Below are 19,236 nucleotides of genomic sequence, written 5' to 3' on the forward strand. Positions count from 1 at the left end.
AAACCAGTGATAATTGTTGATGAATTCCAAGGGTAGGAAACGTTCCTGATCCTTAGGAATGTTCTACTATGTGGGTTAATCCAGGCGATATATGTAACTGGCCTTCGTGCAGTTTCAATAACAAAGAGGTCATGATGTGGCTTGGATAGACACGATATAGACAATACTGCATTGTTCGAAACAAGGGGTTTGTAGTCCAAGCCAAGCCACGGTTTGACAGACCATTGTGGGCGTTTCTGCTTGAGCTAAGATGCAACCCCTACTGGCTGCCCCCCCTTTAATTGACCCCTCCTGATTTCAAATGATTCTAGAGCCCCTGAGCAATAACAATAGTATATAAAGGGGTTAAATCTTACTCGTCTCTTAATTAAAGTAGATTAATCTTTTCCTCTTTTTTTTTTTTTACCACCATTAATATAATTAAAGAAGCTCGTATTACGTAGGCGGTTTAAGCCGTGCTAGCCGGCGGAAGTATTAACCGTGCGGCTAAAAACTATAATGTTAATAGGGGCACCTTTCGTAATTAAATTAAGGAAAACTTTAGTAAAAAAGAGAAGTATAAGGCTTTATAGTTATTTATTTTTATTAAAAAACCCTTTTTAATTAAATAAGCCTTTTTTTAAGCTAGTTTAAGTTACGTATTAACGTATCGGCTATTTTATATATACACTTAGCGTATTTTTCTTATAAAAAGGGTTAATCACTTTATCGGTAAATGATAAGTGCACCGTTTTTTAAGACGTTATTCAGCCTTTAAGACTATACGTGTTAAAGCGATAGATTTCCGGCGTCTCGTATATATATTAAACGGGGCTATACGAGGGTTTTTTAATCGGTTTAATATTATTATTATTAATAATATACCCTTTCGATTTAAATTTAACGCCGATAAAGTAAAAACTGTAATAATAATAAAGTGTAACGAACGCTATCTGGGTTTTAAAGGAAACCTAGTAAGACGTACTTGGGGTTTATGCTTAGTAATACGAGAGAGTATCTAAACGTGCGATAGAAGTCCACTTCTATCGATATAATGTGCAATAGCCGTAGGAATAAAGATAACTAAGGTGCGTAGATTTGAGAGTATTTACAATAGAGTCGTTAAGGCTGTTTGCCTTACTAATAAATTAAATTGATGCTTAGATTAATCATTAAAGTAAAAAGTGTTTATATAAAATATATAGGGAACGTCTATCGTTATATATCTAATCCTTCCTTTATTAATCGCGCCTAGTTAGCGATTACTACTAATTACGCTTAGTGTTGCTCAGTAATTACTGCTAATTATGTTTAGTGTTACTTAATAATTCCTCTTAAGCTACTACCACGTAATCCTCTTGTTTATTTATTCCTGTCTGCCCATTCCTGTTTATCCATTCCTATCTATCTATTCCTGCTTATCTATTCCTGCCTATCTTAGAGTAGTTATATCGGGTGCTGCCTGTCGTCGTAGTGCTAGTTATCGTCGTAGCTTAGTCGTTGTAGGTTTTGCTGACTAGTGGGGTTGTAATAATTAATGGGGCTTTATTAATTAGTAGAGTTCCGCTGACGGGTGTAGCTTAGAGTTATGCTAGGTTTTTTATATAAAGGTTCGGGGTATCGTAAAGCCGTGCCGTAAAATAGGTCCTGGGCCGCATAGTTAAGCTAGGTCGTAATACTATTTCCTCCCTTTTATTTTGCTTTATCCCCAAAGCAGTTTAGTCGCTATAAGTATCTACGGGTTTGCCGTTTATATTAGTATTTTTCGTAAGTTCTTCTTTTTTGTTTTTATTATAATGTATACTTATTATATTAAGTCGTATTAAGAAATCGCGATCTAAGTTTGTTCGTTTTTTTACCGTTCGTCGCGTAGATCTTGTCGAGGCTTTCGATAAATTTGGTTTTGACGTTATGCCTTGTAGCCGTTGTTTCTCGAAGGGGTGGTTTTATATTATAATAAAAGGTGTTAATAAGTGCAAAAAATGCACTCGGACTAATTACGCGTGTAATGGTATTAGGGTTCCGTTATCTTCCCTTCGTCGGGTATAAAAGGAGCATAAGCGTCTTTCCCGCGAGGAATCGGCGGTAGAGGCGCACTTCCTCGAGCTACAACGGCAGACTAACGAGGCCGTGGCCCGTTTAATTCGTCTTCGGAAATAGAAGGAAATGGCTCGCACCTAAAGTGTAAAGCTGGTACAACGCGGCCTTCGTTCTCTAGACAAACTGGAGGAGTAGGAGCGTTAGGAGTCTGAGGCTGCTCTGTTCGTTTAAGGTTAGGGTAATTTCGGCGTTATCGACTGGACCGCGACCGATTTTTCCTTCGAGCCGATGCCGGAGGTTACTGCTTAAACGTCCGCAGTTCCCTAGCGGTATTCGTTAAGTGTTTCTTAGGTTCCTAGGTATTATTTTTGGGTAGGTAACCCTTCTATTAGACGAGGTATTGGAATCCTCGTCCGATCCTTCTTTTACCGAGAATCTTTTCGATTTCGTACTTGTACTAATCTATTTCGGTTTCTAGCTGTATATCGATTTTCGTATTTTTGGGGGTTGGTTCGAGTAATAAGATATAAAATATGGGGTGTATCCGTATTGTTTTGGGTAACGATAATCGATAGTTAATTTCTAAAATAACTTCTATAATTTTGAATAGTCCGATCTTTTTAAAGTCTAGTTTTTCGCTTAGTCGCTTAGTTTTAATGTTTCGTCGCAGGAGGTAAACTTTTCTTCCCTCTTCTAAGGTTAGTCCCTTCAACCTGGTTTGGTCGGCGTACTGCTTTATTCGTTATTGGAGAAAGGTAAGGTTTTATTATAGTACTGTTTATAGTTCTTTTAGTTTTTTGACTTATATAGTCGCGATAAGTGCTAGCTCTCTTTTTAAGGGTATTCTTATAATTTTTAGGTCGTACCCGTAGTTTACCCGAAATAGTAATATACGGGTAGCTTCGTTGTCTACGCTATTATAGGCGAATTATACTATAAGTAATAACTGTACCCAGTTATCCTATTCATAATTAACGTAGCAGCGCAAGTATTACTCTAGGGTCTGGTTTATCCGTTCGGTCTACCCGTCCGTTTAGGAGTAGTAAGCCGTGGATAACTTATGCTTTACGCCGAGTTACGCTATAAGCGATTTCCAAAACTTAGCAGTGAACAGCTTATCTCGGTTAGAAATAATCGTTTTAAACAGCCTATACTGGCTAACGATTATTCGTAGAAACGTGTAAGCTAAGTCGCTAGTATTACTAAATTCTTTGTACAATAAGAAATAGGTATACTTCGTAAATTTATCCGTAATTACCAAAATACTGTTATAACTAACCTTAATCAAGGGTTCCTCTAATAAAGGCAGCTTAACTATAAAGTTAAGTGCGATTATTTTCCACGCCCTATTTGGCGGTAGAATTGGCTATATTTCTTCGTATAGTCGATATCGGGCGGCCTTAGCCTTATTACAGAAGTCGCACTCGTTGATTACCTTAACTATAGTTGGTTTAAGGTTTTCGTAGTCGAATTGCCTAGTAATCCGTTTCCAGGTTTTAAATACTCCTTGGTGTCCATGCGCGGGGTGCTCGTAAAATTCCTTAATAAAGCTTTCACGGTACTGCTTAAGGATATAGATTTTGTTTCGATAAAAGACGAGGTTATCTCGTTTTTCGAGGCGATCCCTAGTGTAGTTAATAAAATCCGGGGTTTAATTTAATTATCGAAACTTAGAAATTTAATCGTCGTTGTACTATACGGAATTTATGGCACTTAGTTATCGTAACGGCGTAAGGTTACCGTCTTAGTTATAGGTCAAAATAGTCCGTGTTTCAGGTAGGACCTCCTCCTAGTAGTCTAATCGTCGGCTTAGTGCGTCGACGCGACCGTTCTCGCTACCCTTACGGTAGATAATGGTAAGGTTAAATTCTAAGAGGAATTTAGACCATCGTACTTGTCGTTTGTTTAGCTCCTTTGTCGTAGTAAACGTTGTAAGGTTTTTATGGTCGGTGTAAACCTTAATTAGTTTTATCGTTCCGCTAAGGTAATATCGCCATTCTTCGTAAGCCTTAATAATAGCTATTAGTTCCTTATCGTGGATCTAGTAGTTAAGTTCTAGCCTATTAAGCTTCTTCGAAAAGAATGCGATAGGGTGCGACTTTCCGTTGTCGTCCCGTTAACTAAGTTGCCCTCCGATCGCATAATCTAATACGTCGGTCTCGACTTTAAAAAATTTAGCAGGATTTGTTACGCGAAACACTAGTTCGCTAAGGATTCGCTCTTTAATATCGTAAAAGGCTTAGTCTTTCTTCTCTATCCATCGAAATAGTTCGTCCTTCTTCGTTAAGTTCGTTAAAGGTGTCGCTAACCTACTAAATCTAGGGACAAATATCCGGTAATAATTAACTAGTCCTAAGAAAAATTTAACCTTTATAGCGCTTATAGGCGTGGGCCACTCTCTAACTGCTAAAATTTTAAAAGGTTCTATCCGAATTTCTCCAGGGAATATTATATATCCTATAAATATAATAGATCGTTAATAAAACTCGCTCTTCTTTAGGTTAACTAGTAAGTTAACGTCTTACAGTTTCCGAAGTACTAACTTTACGTATTCTCGGTGCTGCTTATTATCTTTAGAGTAAATTAAGATATTATCGAAGTATACTACGATAAACTTATCGAGGTATTCTCGTAAAACGTAGTTAATCATTGTTTAAAAGCTGGCTAGTGTATTAATTAAGCTAAACGGCATAACTTAATACTCGAAATGTCCGTACTTAGTTCGAAACGCGGTTTTTTATTCCTCTCCTTCCTTGATACGGATTAGGTTATATGCGTTAGGGAGATTAAATACTGTGAAAATTTTGGCGTATAACAGCTTGTTTCGCAAATCGTTAATTAAGGGTAAAGGGTATCGGTTCTTAATAGTAATTTCGTTAAGCTTTCGGTAATCGATACACATACGCTACTTAGGTTTCCCGTCCTTACTTTTCTTCGGAACGAAAAGTATAGGGAAGCCTACTGGCGACGTAAATAATTGTATAACTCTTTTCTCGAAATTTTCCGTAATGTACTCTTTTAGGGTTTATTCGTACTCTTAATTAAGTTTATATATAAGTATAAATAGGGGTTCCTTCCTATTCTTAAAGGGTATCTTATAATCCCACCGTGTGTAAAGCGGTAAGCCTATTTTTTAGTTTCCCACTAAAAAAAGCTTCGAATTACCGGTACTCTTTTGATACAGTCGTCGTAACGTTCGGCTTAAGCTCTTTAACAATAACATATGCCCTAAAGACTTTAAGTTTACTAGGGGGTCGCTTTTTAGACCGTTGCCCATCGACTAAACCTCTTCCTAGTATATCCCACTAAAGTTAGCCTGTTCTTTAATTAACTCTAGGATTACTTACCCGCAACCAGGGTATCCCCAAAATTATATCGTATCCTGCGACGTCCGTGATATCACACGTAATTCGTTTATAACGTTCTCCGATATTAATTAAAAGGTTCGCGACTTCCTTTCGTACGTTTTTACCGTTATACGTTATAAGTTTTCTATCGACGGTCCTAAGTTGGTATAGGGCGTTCTTTTCCTGCTATTTTAAAGCTAGGCTATTAACGATTCGTAGTGAAATATAATTATTTTGCGCTCCGCTATTTAGTAACGCTCGGATGGTAATTCCTTTAATTTCGACTATTAGTATAATATAATCGTGAATATTTTAATTATCCGTTATTAAGCACAGGGATTTATCGTATCCCGTCGAGTATCGTCCCTTTATAACCGGCGAAAGTCGTTTCCCGACCGTTATAGTAAGTTTCGTTCGTCGGCTATTCGTTAATAGCGACGGATCTATACGTATAGCGTTTCGTAATCGTACGGTGGTAGCAGTATTTAAAATCTTATTATTATAGCAGGTCCCTTAACCTAAAAGTTTTAAGTATCCTGGAAGCATCGTGCGCTTTCTTTGAATGTTCGGTAAACTCGTAACTTCTTTTAAACGTACTGTAGGCACTCGTCGTTAATATAATCTCTTTAATCCTATCTCTCTAGATAGTATTTTCGGGGCCACTGTAGAGTTTTTTCGACTAATAGGTAAGCTCGTTAAGGGTTAAATATAATTGTTTTAACCTTCCCGATGAGGTGGTCGAGGTATAGTTACCTAATTAAGTGCTTGCTAATCCTTCGAGAAAACTATCCCTCTTCGAGCTTCTTTATTAAGTACTCGGTACAACTATCGTAAATACAGCCGATCTAAGCGAGTAAAAAATAATTATTGTATATTAGCGAGATTCTAAGATCGTCGCCGACAGCGTAGTTTTTTTCACTCCTTATTTAAGTCCGTGCATAATAAGTACTTACCGCAGTTTTCGTAATTCAGGAAGTATAACTCCTAGGATCGCTAGCTATCCGTCGATATTTAAATCTCGGGGTTTCGCTACTTTTACGGTGAGTTCGGGTATAGGCAGTCTAATAAGCCGTTTAGGATCCTTTAGTCGGCGCTCGTCGCGGACTAAGTTATTCCTCGGGTTTTTATTTTCGCTACTGCCCTCGCTACTTCCGTTATTATGGAGGGTTTATCGTTATATTATCGCGAGGGTGCGTGTAGTACCTTACCGTCTAAGGGCTTTAAGAAACCATCCCGTCCCTTCTTTATCTATTAAGTGGTCGTGGTAACTATTGTCGTAATAGGCTATCCAGGATAGGCTGCCGTGGAGCACGTTTATCGTACTATTAGCGCTGCTTCCTTTAATAACTATAAAAGTTAATCGACTACTAATAGTATTAACTTATCGTCCATCCGGGACTCTTCGGAAGTCTTTCTTTAAGGATCGACAGTCTCGGGCGAAATGTCCTTATTTTTAACAGTTATAGCAGGTAACGCCCTACTTCCTATTATACTTATCGTGTTTAGTAGCGTCGAGGTCTATAAGTTTACTATAATAGCTATACGCCGTACTTTTTTTAATAGTATATTATTATAGTAACGTGGTCGTTTTATATTAACTTAAACTCGACTAGTCCACCGTTATTATCCGCCCTGCTTTTCGCGGCGTCGTTCGTATATACGAGTATCGATTTTAATAGTAAGCTCTATATACGAAAGGAAATTATTAGGGGTATTAAGCCGGCTAAGTTCGTCTTTAACATTTTCTTTTAACCCCCGGTAATATATTATAATTTTCGTAGTTTCGATATAGTCTAGTCGAACTATAATACGTCGAAACTCGGCGGTGTAAAAAGCGACTAATCCCTTCTACTTAAAAGTTTCTAATTCTCTTTTTACTTATCGCTTCTCGTCGGGGTCCTAAAAAAGTAACTTAAAAGCTTGTTCGAAGCTATCGTAGCTTTCGAAAATTCGTTATGCCTCTACGCGGTATAGTTTAATTTGCTAATCATTTTTTACTAGTTCGTTCAGATAGGGTTTAAACTAAGCGAGTATTTTACCTTTAAAAAACGAGGCGGCGTAGATAATTCGCTAAGTAGCGTCCTAAAACGTTTTTTCATAAAACCGTTAATAGGCTTTAACCTAAACAAGGAATCCGCGGAGATTTCCACTTATCCCGTCGAAAGCTGCTAAAATGCTAATCTTCATACCTCCCTTAGGAGCAACAGGGGTCTGGATAATGTTGGCGGCGGTACGGAAGAGGCGTACTTTCTCTCGTAGCTCGTCGATATCTAGTGTCTGTCCTAGGGTGTCTTTGGCTAAGAGTTCGTTGCGTTCCTTTTCGAGTTTAACGTAGTAGTGCTGATAGTTGGCGCTCTCTTGCTCAAGTTCCTTAATTCGTTTAGCTAACGTTTATCGGGTAGGGCCATCGTCGCTGTCGTCGCTGTTTACCTCTATCGCGGGGTCTCGATAAGAGGTGCTTACGGTAGTAGTAGGGGCCTTCCCGTAGCGAAGGGTATTACTTAGTCCAGGTGTAAATATGGTTCCTATAAATGCTATTGTTCAAGGGTCTAGGTAGTAACTCGCAAGAATAAGAGTAATTAAAATATAACGAACGCTATCTGGGTTCTAAAGGAAACCTAGTAAAACGTACTTGGGGTTTATGCTTAGCAATACGAGAAAGTATCTAAACGTGCGATAAAAGTTTACTTTTATCGATATAGTATGCAATAGCCGTAGGAATAAAAATAACTAAGGTGCGTAGACTTAAAAGTATTCATAATAGAGTCGTTAAAGCTATTTACCTCATTAATGAGTTAAATTAATGCTTAAATTAATTACTAAAGTAAAAAGTATCTATATAAAATATATAAGGAACGTCTATCGTTATATATCCAATCCCTCCTTTACTAATTACGCCTAGTCAGCGATCACTACTAATCACGCTTAATATTATTTAGTAATCACTACTGATCATGCTTAATATTGCTTAGTAATTCCTCCTAAGCCACTACTACGTAATCCTCTTATCTGTCTATTCCTATCTGCCCATTCCTGTCTGTCTATTCCTGTCTGTCCATTCCTACTTATCCATTCCTGCCTATCCTGGAGTAGCTGCATCGGGTGTTGCCTATCGTCGTAGTGCTGGTTATCGTCGTAGCTTGGTCGTCGTAAATTTTATTAACTAATAGGGTTATAATAACTAGTAAGGCTTTACTAACTAATAGAGTTCCGCTAACGGGTATAGCTTAAAGTTATGCTGGGTTTCTTGTGCAGAGGTTCGGGGTATCGTAGGGCCGTGCCGTAAAGTAAGTCCTAGGCCGCATGGTTGGGCCAGGTCGTAACATAAAGGAGGGTATTATAGTAATCGAATTTACCGTTTATAAGTCGTTAATACGTAATAACGCCGTTAACCGCGAGTGGGTAATTATTTTAAAGTGTATTAATGCTTTCGAAGAGTTTCTACCTTTTTTAGTTATTTTTAAGGGCTAATCGGTATAGTAGTAATAGTTCCTTTAAGATAATAATAAGGTTAATTACCCCTATAAAGGCTAAGCCTTTAAGGTTTCCCTTAAAGGGTGAACTTTTAACCCTATTACTTTAAAGTGGTTAAAAGAAATGTTTATCCTTTTACTTAGCCTAATAACTTCGAGTAATAGAGGTTATTAATTTTAAACGGCTACGGTAATTATATTAACGAGGATTTTATATTAGCGGCCTTAAAGGCTAAGGTTTAGCTTTTTTATTTATTATTATATAGTAGCTATATTTTTTAGCCTTTAAATATTAGTTATTTTAAGGTGTTAAAAAAGAGGTTTCGAAAGAAGCTCGATTTAATGTGCGCTATTATTAATAATAGTTACGTTAAAAAAGGAAACTTTTTTCGCGCTTAAAATAGAGCTCGAAAGGTTACTTTTACCCTTAGCACTATTATTAATAGTTAGTTAATATTAAGGCTTTAGTTAATTAATATAAATAAACCGATAAATAATAGGCTTAAAAGGGCTACTATATTTCGAGCTATTAACGACGCTAATAAGGCCGAGAATATACGCCGGCCTATTTAAAAGGGGTTAAGGTAAGTAGTAATATTTAAGACTAGCCGGTAGGTTAAAAATTTAGCGATAGCGGTGTTTAGTAAGGAGGTGACATATTTTAATGCTACTAGGAGGTAGCTGTGAACGAAGCTCGGTAAGAGTGTTAATGATTTAACGGCCCGGATCGGCCGGTTAAAGCAGGAAAAAGCCGGTCTAGAGGTAGATTTAGAGAAAATAAGAGTTTAAAAAAAGAGAAAGGTTAACGAGGACCCTAATAAAGGCTTTATTTATATATTAAACATCAGGAAGGTTTAAAGGGATGTTCGGGAAGGTCGGCTAAGGAAAAGGCCGAAAAAGGGCGCCGGTAAGGTGGTGGAAATTAATGCAAATCGAGCTGGTAGTGAGGGTGACTCTATTGTAGTGCGCACGAGCCGAAATAGACCTTAAAATGCAGTATGTGTTGCTCAATTGACCTATCTATTGCTGTTGTTGTTGATTTTTACATCTATTTTAGGGGGGTCAGTGAAGGGGGGGGCAGCCAGTAGGGGTTGCATCTTAACAGGGAGTTCGTTCATGGTCGTAAACTATTACACCATGTTAGTTAGAACCGCTCCAATGTCCCGTGGTTTGGAAGTCAATGCTATTGTTCTGCAGTTTTCGCTCTACTGGATTCGTGCAAGTCACATCATGTGCCCTGTTTATCTCTAGAGGGGGAACTATTTATGCAATAGTCAGCCTCCTTCAGTGAAATTACCAATTATACACAGCATCGCACTCCGAAGCAACAACCATCCTACACACTTATATCCATCAACCCAGTTTACATACCCGCGCCATAATGTCGGGATTCAACAGAAACAGCTCTGGTCAGAAGGCCCCCCTACGCGCTGCCGCATCTTCCGACAAGAAGGACGCCGGAGTTCGGGTTCCCGCCCTCGCGCCTCGGACCAGTGCGGACCCAAGCCCCCAGGGACCGAAGTTCCGCTACTGCTACAGTGTGGATGTCCAATGCACTTCCAGCCTCGAGTCAGCGGCAGCGTCTTCGTCATCTACCTCCTGGATGCTGCCCTACGTCCGCGGCGACGCAAACGTAAGCGAAGAGAAGGGCGGACGGACCATCGCCACCAAGCTCCTATCCTCAAACCCCGCCTCGTGCTTCCCGCTGACCATGGTCTGCCAGACCCGCCTCTGGAGCCCGACCTACGGCGCGCCCCCGCCGCAGCACGACCACAGTTGCCTTGAGCCGGGTGAGAAAGACACCGAAGAGACCGTCGTGGCCTGTATCCGGCTCGGCTTCTACCTCCCCTGCGCCATAGCATCACCCCCTTTCTTCGACTGCGGAAGCCGGGCCCAGCTCGCGCACACCGAGTCCATCCGCGCGCCTCTACCAAACCGCCTGCCCGCGCGTCGCGAGGCCGACGACCTCGTCGGTACGCTCGAGGTGCTGGAGTGGGGCGAGAACCTGCCCGTGACGAACCAGTTCGTGGGGCTCGTCCCCTGCGTTAAGGCGACGCTCCGGCACGTCGTGCGCGAAGCGCTCGAGACGCGCGGGTTCTTAAACAACGGCGACGAGCAGCGGGATACGGGCAAGTGGGAGGAGGCTGAGGACGAGTTCGAGGCTGCGGTCGGGGCGCTCGACGAGGAGATTGTGCTGCATGCCCTAGGTGACGCTATTGCGCAGATACGCCTGGCTTGTGAGGACTATGAGAAGGAGAAGGGTGGGGCTTAAGCGGAAGTAGAAATAAGAGGGGTAGAGACATCGGGAGCAGATAAAACTAGTAAAATATACGAATTTATACGATTACTCAAGCGCGCATGAACTACCACTTGCATACTATAAATCTTCTAGGAAGTTAAAGGAGTGTGTATCTATTCTTAGTATACGAAGAGAGCTATCATGGGAAACGAGTGTATTGTTTTCCGGCCCCTGGAAAAGGGGGAAAGCACCATCATAGTCAACAACAAACTGTCCGAATGTGATGCCTGGCTGCCAATCTTGAAACCTTTCCCTATACTACCCCGAATCTTGCCACAGTTGCTAGAGTTTTAGGTCCAGGCGGTTGATGGATGTTCCTGCTATAGTGCACAAGCCGTATGAAGAGAGAGGCACTGGACATCATTTGGTTTATCTCCACTGGGCAGCGTCTTAGTCCTGGCCCGAGACCGCGCGCTTGTCGTAGTTCCCAAAGAAGGCGTCTTCACCCTGGTGCGAGACCGAACGCTTGTCGTAGTTCCCGAAGGAAACGTCTTCGTCCTGGTCCGAAACTGCGCGCTTGTCGTAATTGCTCTGGACGGCGTCTTCATCCTGCTGCAATCCGGTGCGGACAACAAGAGGCGTATCTGTTTCGTTCTCAATTTGTGTGATTTGGGCGAAGCATCACGACAAGGGCTGGAACCCTAGAACAAACTCACCATGGATGGCGTCTTTTGCCGTCAACGGCACCGCGAGTGCGCTGACCAGGAAGGATATGAGTACGACAATGTTGCGGCCGAGCATATGAACATCCGGCTCAGCAAGGAGGAGCTTCAGTGATGAACAGGACGGCCCTGGAGCTGTACGACAGGTCGGGCTAGTACGGACAGCTGAATGTAATTCATCATCTGCACCACTTCGTGAGTCTGGCCCAACTTGGCACATCTCCGGCTTCAGTCCCTTGAATATTACCTCTCTTGCACAAGACACAGGAGGAAATATATTCATGGCATGAGCCGCACGCTAAGTAGAATATGAAAACAGAAATATATCCGTCAAGTCCTTCATCCTGATTATTATGATACGAATACAACTGACAGGGATGAACATATTGGTCAGTACTGATACACGGCTGACATTCCATCTCCCTTTCGTGCGCCTTTTTTACTTTTCACTTTTTTTTATTTTCTATTTCTTTCACGGGAACTTCCTTGCTCCCAGTCTCCCAAAACACAGCTAACATCCCGTTCCGCTCCGGGGGGTTGAAACAAAAGACCACTGCATCGACGACATCCGCCAAGCCCTGATGTGCCACCCCGACACGTCCATTGTCACCACCGACTGGATGTCGCCCGAGTGGCGCACCCCGTGGCCCAACTCCCGCGTCGACCACACCTGCGCCGACTGGGACGGCCTCACCTTGCTGTATTATTTAGGACTTTCATTTCCCATGGTGGACGGTGCCATCGAAACGATCTCCCATGGTCCGGGCATGCATATCGTCTGGCCGAGCGAGTAACATATACGTCTCGCTGCCGGTTGGAGGTCGTCTGTCTCCTGTGGTGTCTTTGGATTGCTCAGGGCCATGCTTTGGGAATCTCATGCATTACTGTTATGCTAGTAGAAAGTAAAACCACATATAAATCTACATTTAAGAAGCAAGTTGATAGAAATGACGTATTATCAGAACTACATGAAGACTGCCCAAAAAAAGGTTACCGGGTATCATCCTAGACCATTGTGAAGTGACAGGGGTACATTACAGGGGCTGCGCGATGCCCAATCAGGAAAGGGGGCTTAGCCCGGGAATTGCGGCATTACCCCGACAAAAGAATCGCCGTTGCCGTAAATCTACCAACACTCCCCGTCTTCGCTACGACGCTGCGGGAATTTTATATCATGCGAGTTCTGCGAGTCGCGGGTACATGCGTTTGCGATGTCTGAAGATTTGAACTCGTTCATTGCATTCTGAGCCCGTGGCAAGCTGTTGTGGCAGTTTCCCTCACTCTCGTCTCTGACTAGCTAAGGAAACACCAGGCCAAGATGCAATTCAAGAATGTGTCAGTGTTTCTATCGCTGGTCGCCCAATCATGGGTCGCCAAGGCGGCAGCCGTCACGACCCCAAACGATGATACAGCCGTCTGTGGCAAGCTGGCGGACGTGGCCCGATCGTACAAGAGCGGCGCGCTCCGCGCTGATCTGCTGCTCGTCAACGGCACGATCCACACCATGGACGCGGCCGAGACCACAGCCACGGTCGTCGGTATCAAGGACGGCAGCATCGTCTACGTGGGCGACAGCGCGGCCGACGCGCGCCAGAGCTTCCTCGGCAGCCCGCCGACAGTCGACCTGGGCGGGCGCATGGCCATCCCGGGCCTCGTCGAGAGCCACAACCACATCGTCCTGATGGGCAACCGGCCGGGCTACCACACCCCGCTCGAGAATGCGTACTCGGTCGCCGACGTGCAGCAGACCTTGGCCGCGCGCGCGAGCCGCGACGCCGTGCCTCCGGGCGGCTTCGTCACCACCATCGGCGGCTTCCACTCGAACCAGTTCAGTGAGCGCCGGTTGCCGACGCTCGAGGAGCTCGACGCGGCGCTGCCGCAGCACCCGGCCTTCGTCTCTATCGGTTTCAACGGACCGAGCGTAACCAACAGTCTAGGAAAGGCCTACTTCGAGTCCGCGACCCTAGCAACGGGACCCGTCGCCATCAGCGCCAACGGGTCCATCGCGGCGGGCGTCGAGACCGGCAAGGCCCTGCTCACGCTGCGCCAGCAGCTCACCATGGCCAACCGCACGCGCGGCGTCCGGGACGCCATGGCCTACGCCGCGAGCATGGGCATCACGACGCACCTGGACCAGGGCGCGTTCCAGGCCGCGGGCACGCCCGCGGACGGCGCGGGCCACGAGGACAACTACGCCATGCACGACCCGTGGCTGGCCGTGTATGGGGCGCGGCAGGGCACCGTGCGCCTGCGCATCAACTACCTGCACCAGGACAACGAGACGGGGGTGCCCGCTCTGACGCAGCGGCTGCGCAACGCCTTCCCCTTCTTCGGCGGCGACATGGTGCGCACGGGCGGCGTCGGCGAGTTCATCGCGGACCTCGACGAGTACAGTGGGGGGCCCGTGTTCGAGGCCGCGGCCCGGGCCGCGGCCCGGGCGGGGTGGCGCGTCGAGGTTCACTCGCTGACTGCGGACGACTTCCGGACGCAGATCGAGGCCTTCGAGAAGGTCGACGCCGAGATCGGCATCCGGGACCTGCGCTGGGTCGTGGCTCACGTGCCCCAGATCACGACCGAGTACCTCGCCCGCCTCAAGAAGATCGGCGGCGGCGTCAACCTGTCGAGCTGGCAGTACCTCGCGGGCACCGGCCCGAGCGCGGGCCCGCCCTACCGGACCATCGTCGACAGCGGCATCCCGGCCGGCGTCGGGGGCGACGGCATGCAGATCGCGCCGATGAACCCGTGGGTGCAGGCGTACTACGCCGTCACCGGCCGGAACGCGCTGGGCGACCAGATCAACGAGGGCCAGCAGATCAGCCGGCGCGAGTTCCTGCACATGTACACGCGCGCCAACCAGTGGCTCCTCGGCGGTCCGGACGAGCCGCTCCTCGGCGCGCTGGAGGTGGGCCGGCTGGGCGACGTCATCGTGCTTGACGACGACTATTTCGGTGTGCAGGACGAGGACCTCAGGAAGCTGAGCTCCGTTCTGACTGTGGTTGGCGGCGCCGTCGTCCACGACACTGGTGCGGTCACCGGCTGTGCGGCTAGCCTGTGACATAATCGAAGGTATGCAGGTTAATAAAAACAACATTTATATATACAATGTTACAACAATCCGATAGAAAAGGAGGTCAGGGAGGGGGGGACGGATGACCCAAAATGGAGAAATGTGACAGCAGATGGAGTCGAAATCGCCCTATATCGACAACATGTAACTCAACACCAGACCAACGCCCGATTAGACGAGGCGGTGGTTGATCAACACGCCCAATACTGAGCCCTTGGGCCAAACATGAGATAGCGTCTTCCTGGACAGTTCCTGACCTGCACAATAGGAAATAAGCAAGCATGTCCATCCTGACGCCATGACATCAGTGAGACCATTGTTGTCCACATAGAAGTATCTGTTTCGCCATGCGCTTTGTTCTTTGTTTCCTATGTGCAGTCCGAGATACCGATGTATCCTTTGTGCACCATGTGAAGATCATCACGAGCAGGGCTGCTGCTCCCTGGCGACCTTGTCATTATTGGAACAATTGCTTTGTGTCTGTTGGACAGAAATCAGTCTGATGGTGTCTCGGTAGTTGAGCACTCTAATATCAGCTCGGCTTAGTCCCGGACTTCGGGGCACATTCCACCCATCAGCCAAGTGAGTAAGTGTACACTTACACGAACGCACACACCTACTTTCTGTCCTAATACTCTTCATCCCAAACACCCGCGGACATGTCTTCGTCCAACCTCTCCGGCTCCGGTCAAGGCAACGCCCCGCCCCCTACGGAGTCCTCATGGTTCCCAGCCCGGACCAGCAGAGCCAGCGACGCCTGGTGTCTGATTGTCCTATATGTAAAGTCAACTGCCTCGACATAACCAAAACCGCGCCTGGTATGAGTTTCGGGGCAGTAGCGGACATGGCCATGGCCCACTACGGCAAGGGGACGTCGTTCGAGATCACGGGTCTCCTCCCCTGCGGCCAACTGATCGGTGGCGACTGCCTGCGGCGGCAGCTCTTCAACCGGGACCAGTGTCCCATGTGCCGGGCCGACATCACGTGCGGCAAGTGCAACCGGCTCCTCGTGGGGGCGTGCGTGCAACGCCAGGGCCAGAACCAGACGTGGATCGGCCGCGACGCGCCCCTGACGGCGGCGCTGGACGCGCAGGGCCAGGCGAAGAGGGTCTACTGCCGCGCCTGCGTCATGAGGCAAGCCGTGCTCCTGCTCAACACCACCTTCGTCGGCCGAGAGGAGTGCGTCCTGTGCCAGCTACCCGCCAACCGGATCCCGGACGAGACGCCGGAGGCGCACCTCGCCCGGCGGCTGCAAGCCGCGGAGCAGTTCATGCGCGACCGGCTGCGGCTCGTGGCCTCGCTGGTGTACCCGAGCGTCAGCACCATTTGGGACCCGCAGCGGGCCGGCCCCCGCGCGCGCTTCGTCGACGAGTGGGTGGCGAACCCGATCCTGACGGAGCCGAACATGCAGGCCCGCATCTACCAGACCTGCTTCGCGTGCGCCGACCAGGCCCCTTTCGTGGGCGTGCCCGACGTCGTGGCGCTCACCATGACGGTCGTGGAGCTGTTGCCGCTGCTCAAGGAGAACCTTGACTCCATCTTGGCGTGGTTCACGGATGTGGACGAGGCCATGGAGATCGATGCTTGTAGGCCGGCTAACGATGATATTATGGCAGTTCTGCTTGGTCAAACCATTTTGTAGGTAAGTCGGTAAGTGGTAGAGAATAGACGCCCCGTTGTACCCGTTTGAAATATAGCCAATTCATTCCATAATCTACTTGATTGGTGACCACGTTCATGCGAAACTCTCTTGGTACCACGGATAGAGAGGTCGGGCAACAAAGGAAAATCTAGCCCCGACGCAGACTTGGCCTCAGCACACTTCATAAAGCCATATGCAGACGACATAATCGTGAGTTCTTGATTATCTCGTCCCCCGGCTCTCTCCTCGTTTGTCCAGCAAATTAGGGAATCTAAGTATTTCATGCTCCACGGCATCCGCTGAACGATAACTTGCAGCTCCTCTCCGCGACGAGAACCTCGATGAACCAGCCCGTCTCGACTGCGCCCGCCACTGGATCAACAAGAACGCTTTCTATGTTAATGCCTAGCCCCTCGGATGGCCCGAGCACGCCGACTACCCCCACGACGTCCTGGACCTCGCCTTCGGGCCCGGCGACAACGATGTACACCGAAGCGGCCCTATCTGGCGCGACGCCCACGTCTCGGCCGCGGCGCAGTGGATCCTGTACAACGGCCAGGCCATCTTCCAGGAGGTCCTGAACCCGGCTGACTTCCCGACCATGGGCGCGAAGCCGCTGCGGCTGTCGTTGGCGGAGTGGCGGCTTTGCAAGGAGGGGTTCCGGGGCGTCGGAGATAGCGAAGGCGAAGAGCGTCGGGATGATGAGGTTAGGGGGCTGGCGGCCTGGGCGGCGCGGCTGATGGACGCGGTCGCGGAGAATATGATGGCGGTGCTGGGACCGGCGGTGGCTCCGCGGGACACGGAGGAGTTCATCTGTATGATTGCGAGGAGGATGAAGTATACCCTGCACAAGGGATTGTAGATGGCGGCGTTCGTTTGGTTGCCAACGGTAGTACCTGGCTGTAGTTAGTTTCAGCTTGTTGGTGGTTTTGCTTTGTGTGAATCTTTTTCTGCTGGCCGGCCCAGGACGAATAAAAAAAGGGGTGGGGGGGGAAAGAAACGCGGGAAAAAAGGTGGCAGCTTGTGCAGTCCGATCGAACATTTCTTAAAATCTCAGCATATCAACTCATTGAGATGTATAACTTGAGCAACGACGAATGTTCAAGTAGCAAAGAGCGCAAATGGTATTTTAGCATCGTTCGTCTTCGCGTCTATTATTCATTACTTATAAGGGTATTAATTACGCTTCGTACAACCCGCTACATTAGGCCGTACGCAAGCTCCGTCACAACGCTCTTGGTTCCTCTGCCGACGAACGCCATGTGTGGCCGCGCTAGACAGCCTGTCCCGCATGACCTGCCGTTGAAGGGCTGGGCGCATAGAAGCCCTCGGCGGGCGCAGCGTTTGACTGCGTAACATGGGCATGGGGATGCGCTGCAGCAGATTTCTCGTTGACGGCAGAAGCGCCCTGATGGCCGGGCGCCATGTAGGTCTGGGCCGGCATCATGGGCATCATGCCGGGTTGCTGGGGCGCGAGGTACATGGACAGGTGCTGGGTGGGGACCATGATGACGGGTCCGCGCATCCGGTTGCGCTGGTTGGTCTCGACGCAGGCGCGGACAAAGATGACAAAGTGCGTGATACTAAAGGGATTTGATTTGTCAGTAAGGCGGGTAGAGAGAAGAAGAAGCGCCTGATCTGAAGATCGGGTTGGTTGTGGGATGATATGAAACCTACGTGAGGAGGCAGATGAAAGCCAGCACCGCGCGCTTGGCGGGGATGTAGAAGCTCTTGAGGTTGTTGAGGTAATCGTCGTTGCAGTACTCTTCGTAGAAAGAAGAAGAGTGGTAGTAGTACGTGTTGCAGTCGTATGGGTCGTAGTACGTCGACTCGAGGTAGTCTGAGATGGAGAAGAGCAGCGTGACGATGCCGGCGAGCCACAGCACGAGGTCCACGCCGACGTGGGCGCCGGGGTGAATGCCCTGGCGATGCTGCTGCTGCTGCTGCTGTCCTTCCGGCTGCGAATGGGGGCTGCGGCGGCGGCGGGCGAGGCAGATGCAGACGGTGAGGAGCTCGGCCAGGTCCCAGACGACGCAGACGATGACGAGGGGGATGACGACGAACTCGTAGCCGTAGCTGTAGATGGTGCTCATGGGGCCGAGGGCCAGGCCCAGGGACACGCCGAGCAGGATGATGGCAAAGACGATGGACGCGACGGTCAGAGCGATCTTGGCCCAGTACCAGTTCTTGTCGAAGGGGACCACGCGCGGCGAGGCGCCGTAGGCGTAGTAGGGGGCCGGCTGCTGGAAGGGCTGGGCCTGTTGGGGCTGGTAGGACGCGTGGTGTTGCCGAGGAGGTGACATGGCGGCCGCAGGCTGGGTCGGTGCTGCTGCTGCATGATGCTGCTGTCCTTGGACTGGCGACGATGCGTGGGTTTGCTCCATCTCCGCCTCTGTTTCTTCTCTTTCCCAGATAGATCGCGTTACCAATCGGCCAAAGAGCCCGTGCAGACTCTGAAAGTCCTGGGCCGATGTGCTTCTATATCCAAAATGCCAACCCCGAGTCAGAGTCGCAGGATCGGCGGATTAAGCTTAAAATGCTACTTCGGAAGGAACCGAGGTGTGGGTGTGGGACAGGACAAAGACCAGCAACTAATGATAGACTAGCAGTGCTACCTAGTCGGGAAATAGATAGACACTGGGGTATAGGCAAGTCTGATTACTAGTTGTAGGTTGTCAGAAAAACGAGCGACAAAGAGCGAGCGACAAGAAGAGCAAACGGCAGAGG

At 47.7% G+C, this 19,236-nt stretch overlaps 6 protein-coding genes across 6 annotated transcripts; 4 read left to right on the plus strand and 2 right to left on the minus strand.

Annotated features, from left to right (window-relative positions):
* Positions 1–10,220: 10,220 nt before the first annotated feature.
* Positions 10,221–11,111, plus strand: PG986_010091 (uncharacterized protein; the record flags this gene model as incomplete). Its single annotated transcript, XM_066846313.1, has 1 exon — positions 10,221–11,111. One exon carries the CDS (start codon positions 10,221–10,223, stop codon positions 11,109–11,111), a length of 891 nt encoding a protein of 296 aa, XP_066698711.1.
* A 417-nt stretch (positions 11,112–11,528) lies between these two features.
* Positions 11,529–11,879, minus strand: PG986_010092 (uncharacterized protein; the record flags this gene model as incomplete). The annotated part of the gene is made up of 2 exons (XM_066846314.1): positions 11,529–11,722; positions 11,795–11,879. The coding sequence occupies 2 exons, from the start codon at positions 11,877–11,879 to the stop codon at positions 11,529–11,531; spliced, it is 279 nt and encodes a 92-aa protein (XP_066698712.1).
* A 502-nt stretch (positions 11,880–12,381) lies between these two features.
* PG986_010093 (uncharacterized protein) lies at positions 12,382–12,594 on the plus strand (the record flags this gene model as incomplete). The annotated part of the gene is made up of 1 exon (XM_066846315.1): positions 12,382–12,594. One exon carries the CDS (start codon positions 12,382–12,384, stop codon positions 12,592–12,594), a length of 213 nt encoding a protein of 70 aa, XP_066698713.1.
* A 524-nt stretch (positions 12,595–13,118) lies between these two features.
* PG986_010094 (uncharacterized protein) lies at positions 13,119–14,855 on the plus strand (the record flags this gene model as incomplete). Its single annotated transcript, XM_066846316.1, has 1 exon — positions 13,119–14,855. One exon carries the CDS (start codon positions 13,119–13,121, stop codon positions 14,853–14,855), a length of 1,737 nt encoding a protein of 578 aa, XP_066698714.1.
* Positions 14,856–15,588: 733 nt separating this feature from the next.
* On the plus strand, positions 15,589–17,371 carry PG986_010095 (uncharacterized protein; the record flags this gene model as incomplete). The annotated part of the gene is made up of 3 exons (XM_066846317.1): positions 15,589–16,453; positions 16,510–16,517; positions 16,919–17,371. 3 exons carry the CDS (start codon positions 15,589–15,591, stop codon positions 17,369–17,371), a joined length of 1,326 nt encoding a protein of 441 aa, XP_066698715.1.
* Positions 17,372–17,782: 411 nt separating this feature from the next.
* PG986_010096 (uncharacterized protein) lies at positions 17,783–18,893 on the minus strand (the record flags this gene model as incomplete). Its single annotated transcript, XM_066846318.1, has 2 exons — positions 17,783–18,092; positions 18,187–18,893. The coding sequence occupies 2 exons, from the start codon at positions 18,891–18,893 to the stop codon at positions 17,783–17,785; spliced, it is 1,017 nt and encodes a 338-aa protein (XP_066698716.1).
* Between the last annotated feature and the right edge of the window lie 343 nt (positions 18,894–19,236).

Source organism: Apiospora aurea, assembly GCF_038362705.1.
Source record: "Apiospora aurea strain CBS 24483 chromosome Unknown utg000006l_segment0_segment0, whole genome shotgun sequence".
Taxonomy (NCBI): Eukaryota; Fungi; Ascomycota; class Sordariomycetes; order Amphisphaeriales; family Apiosporaceae; genus Apiospora; species Apiospora aurea.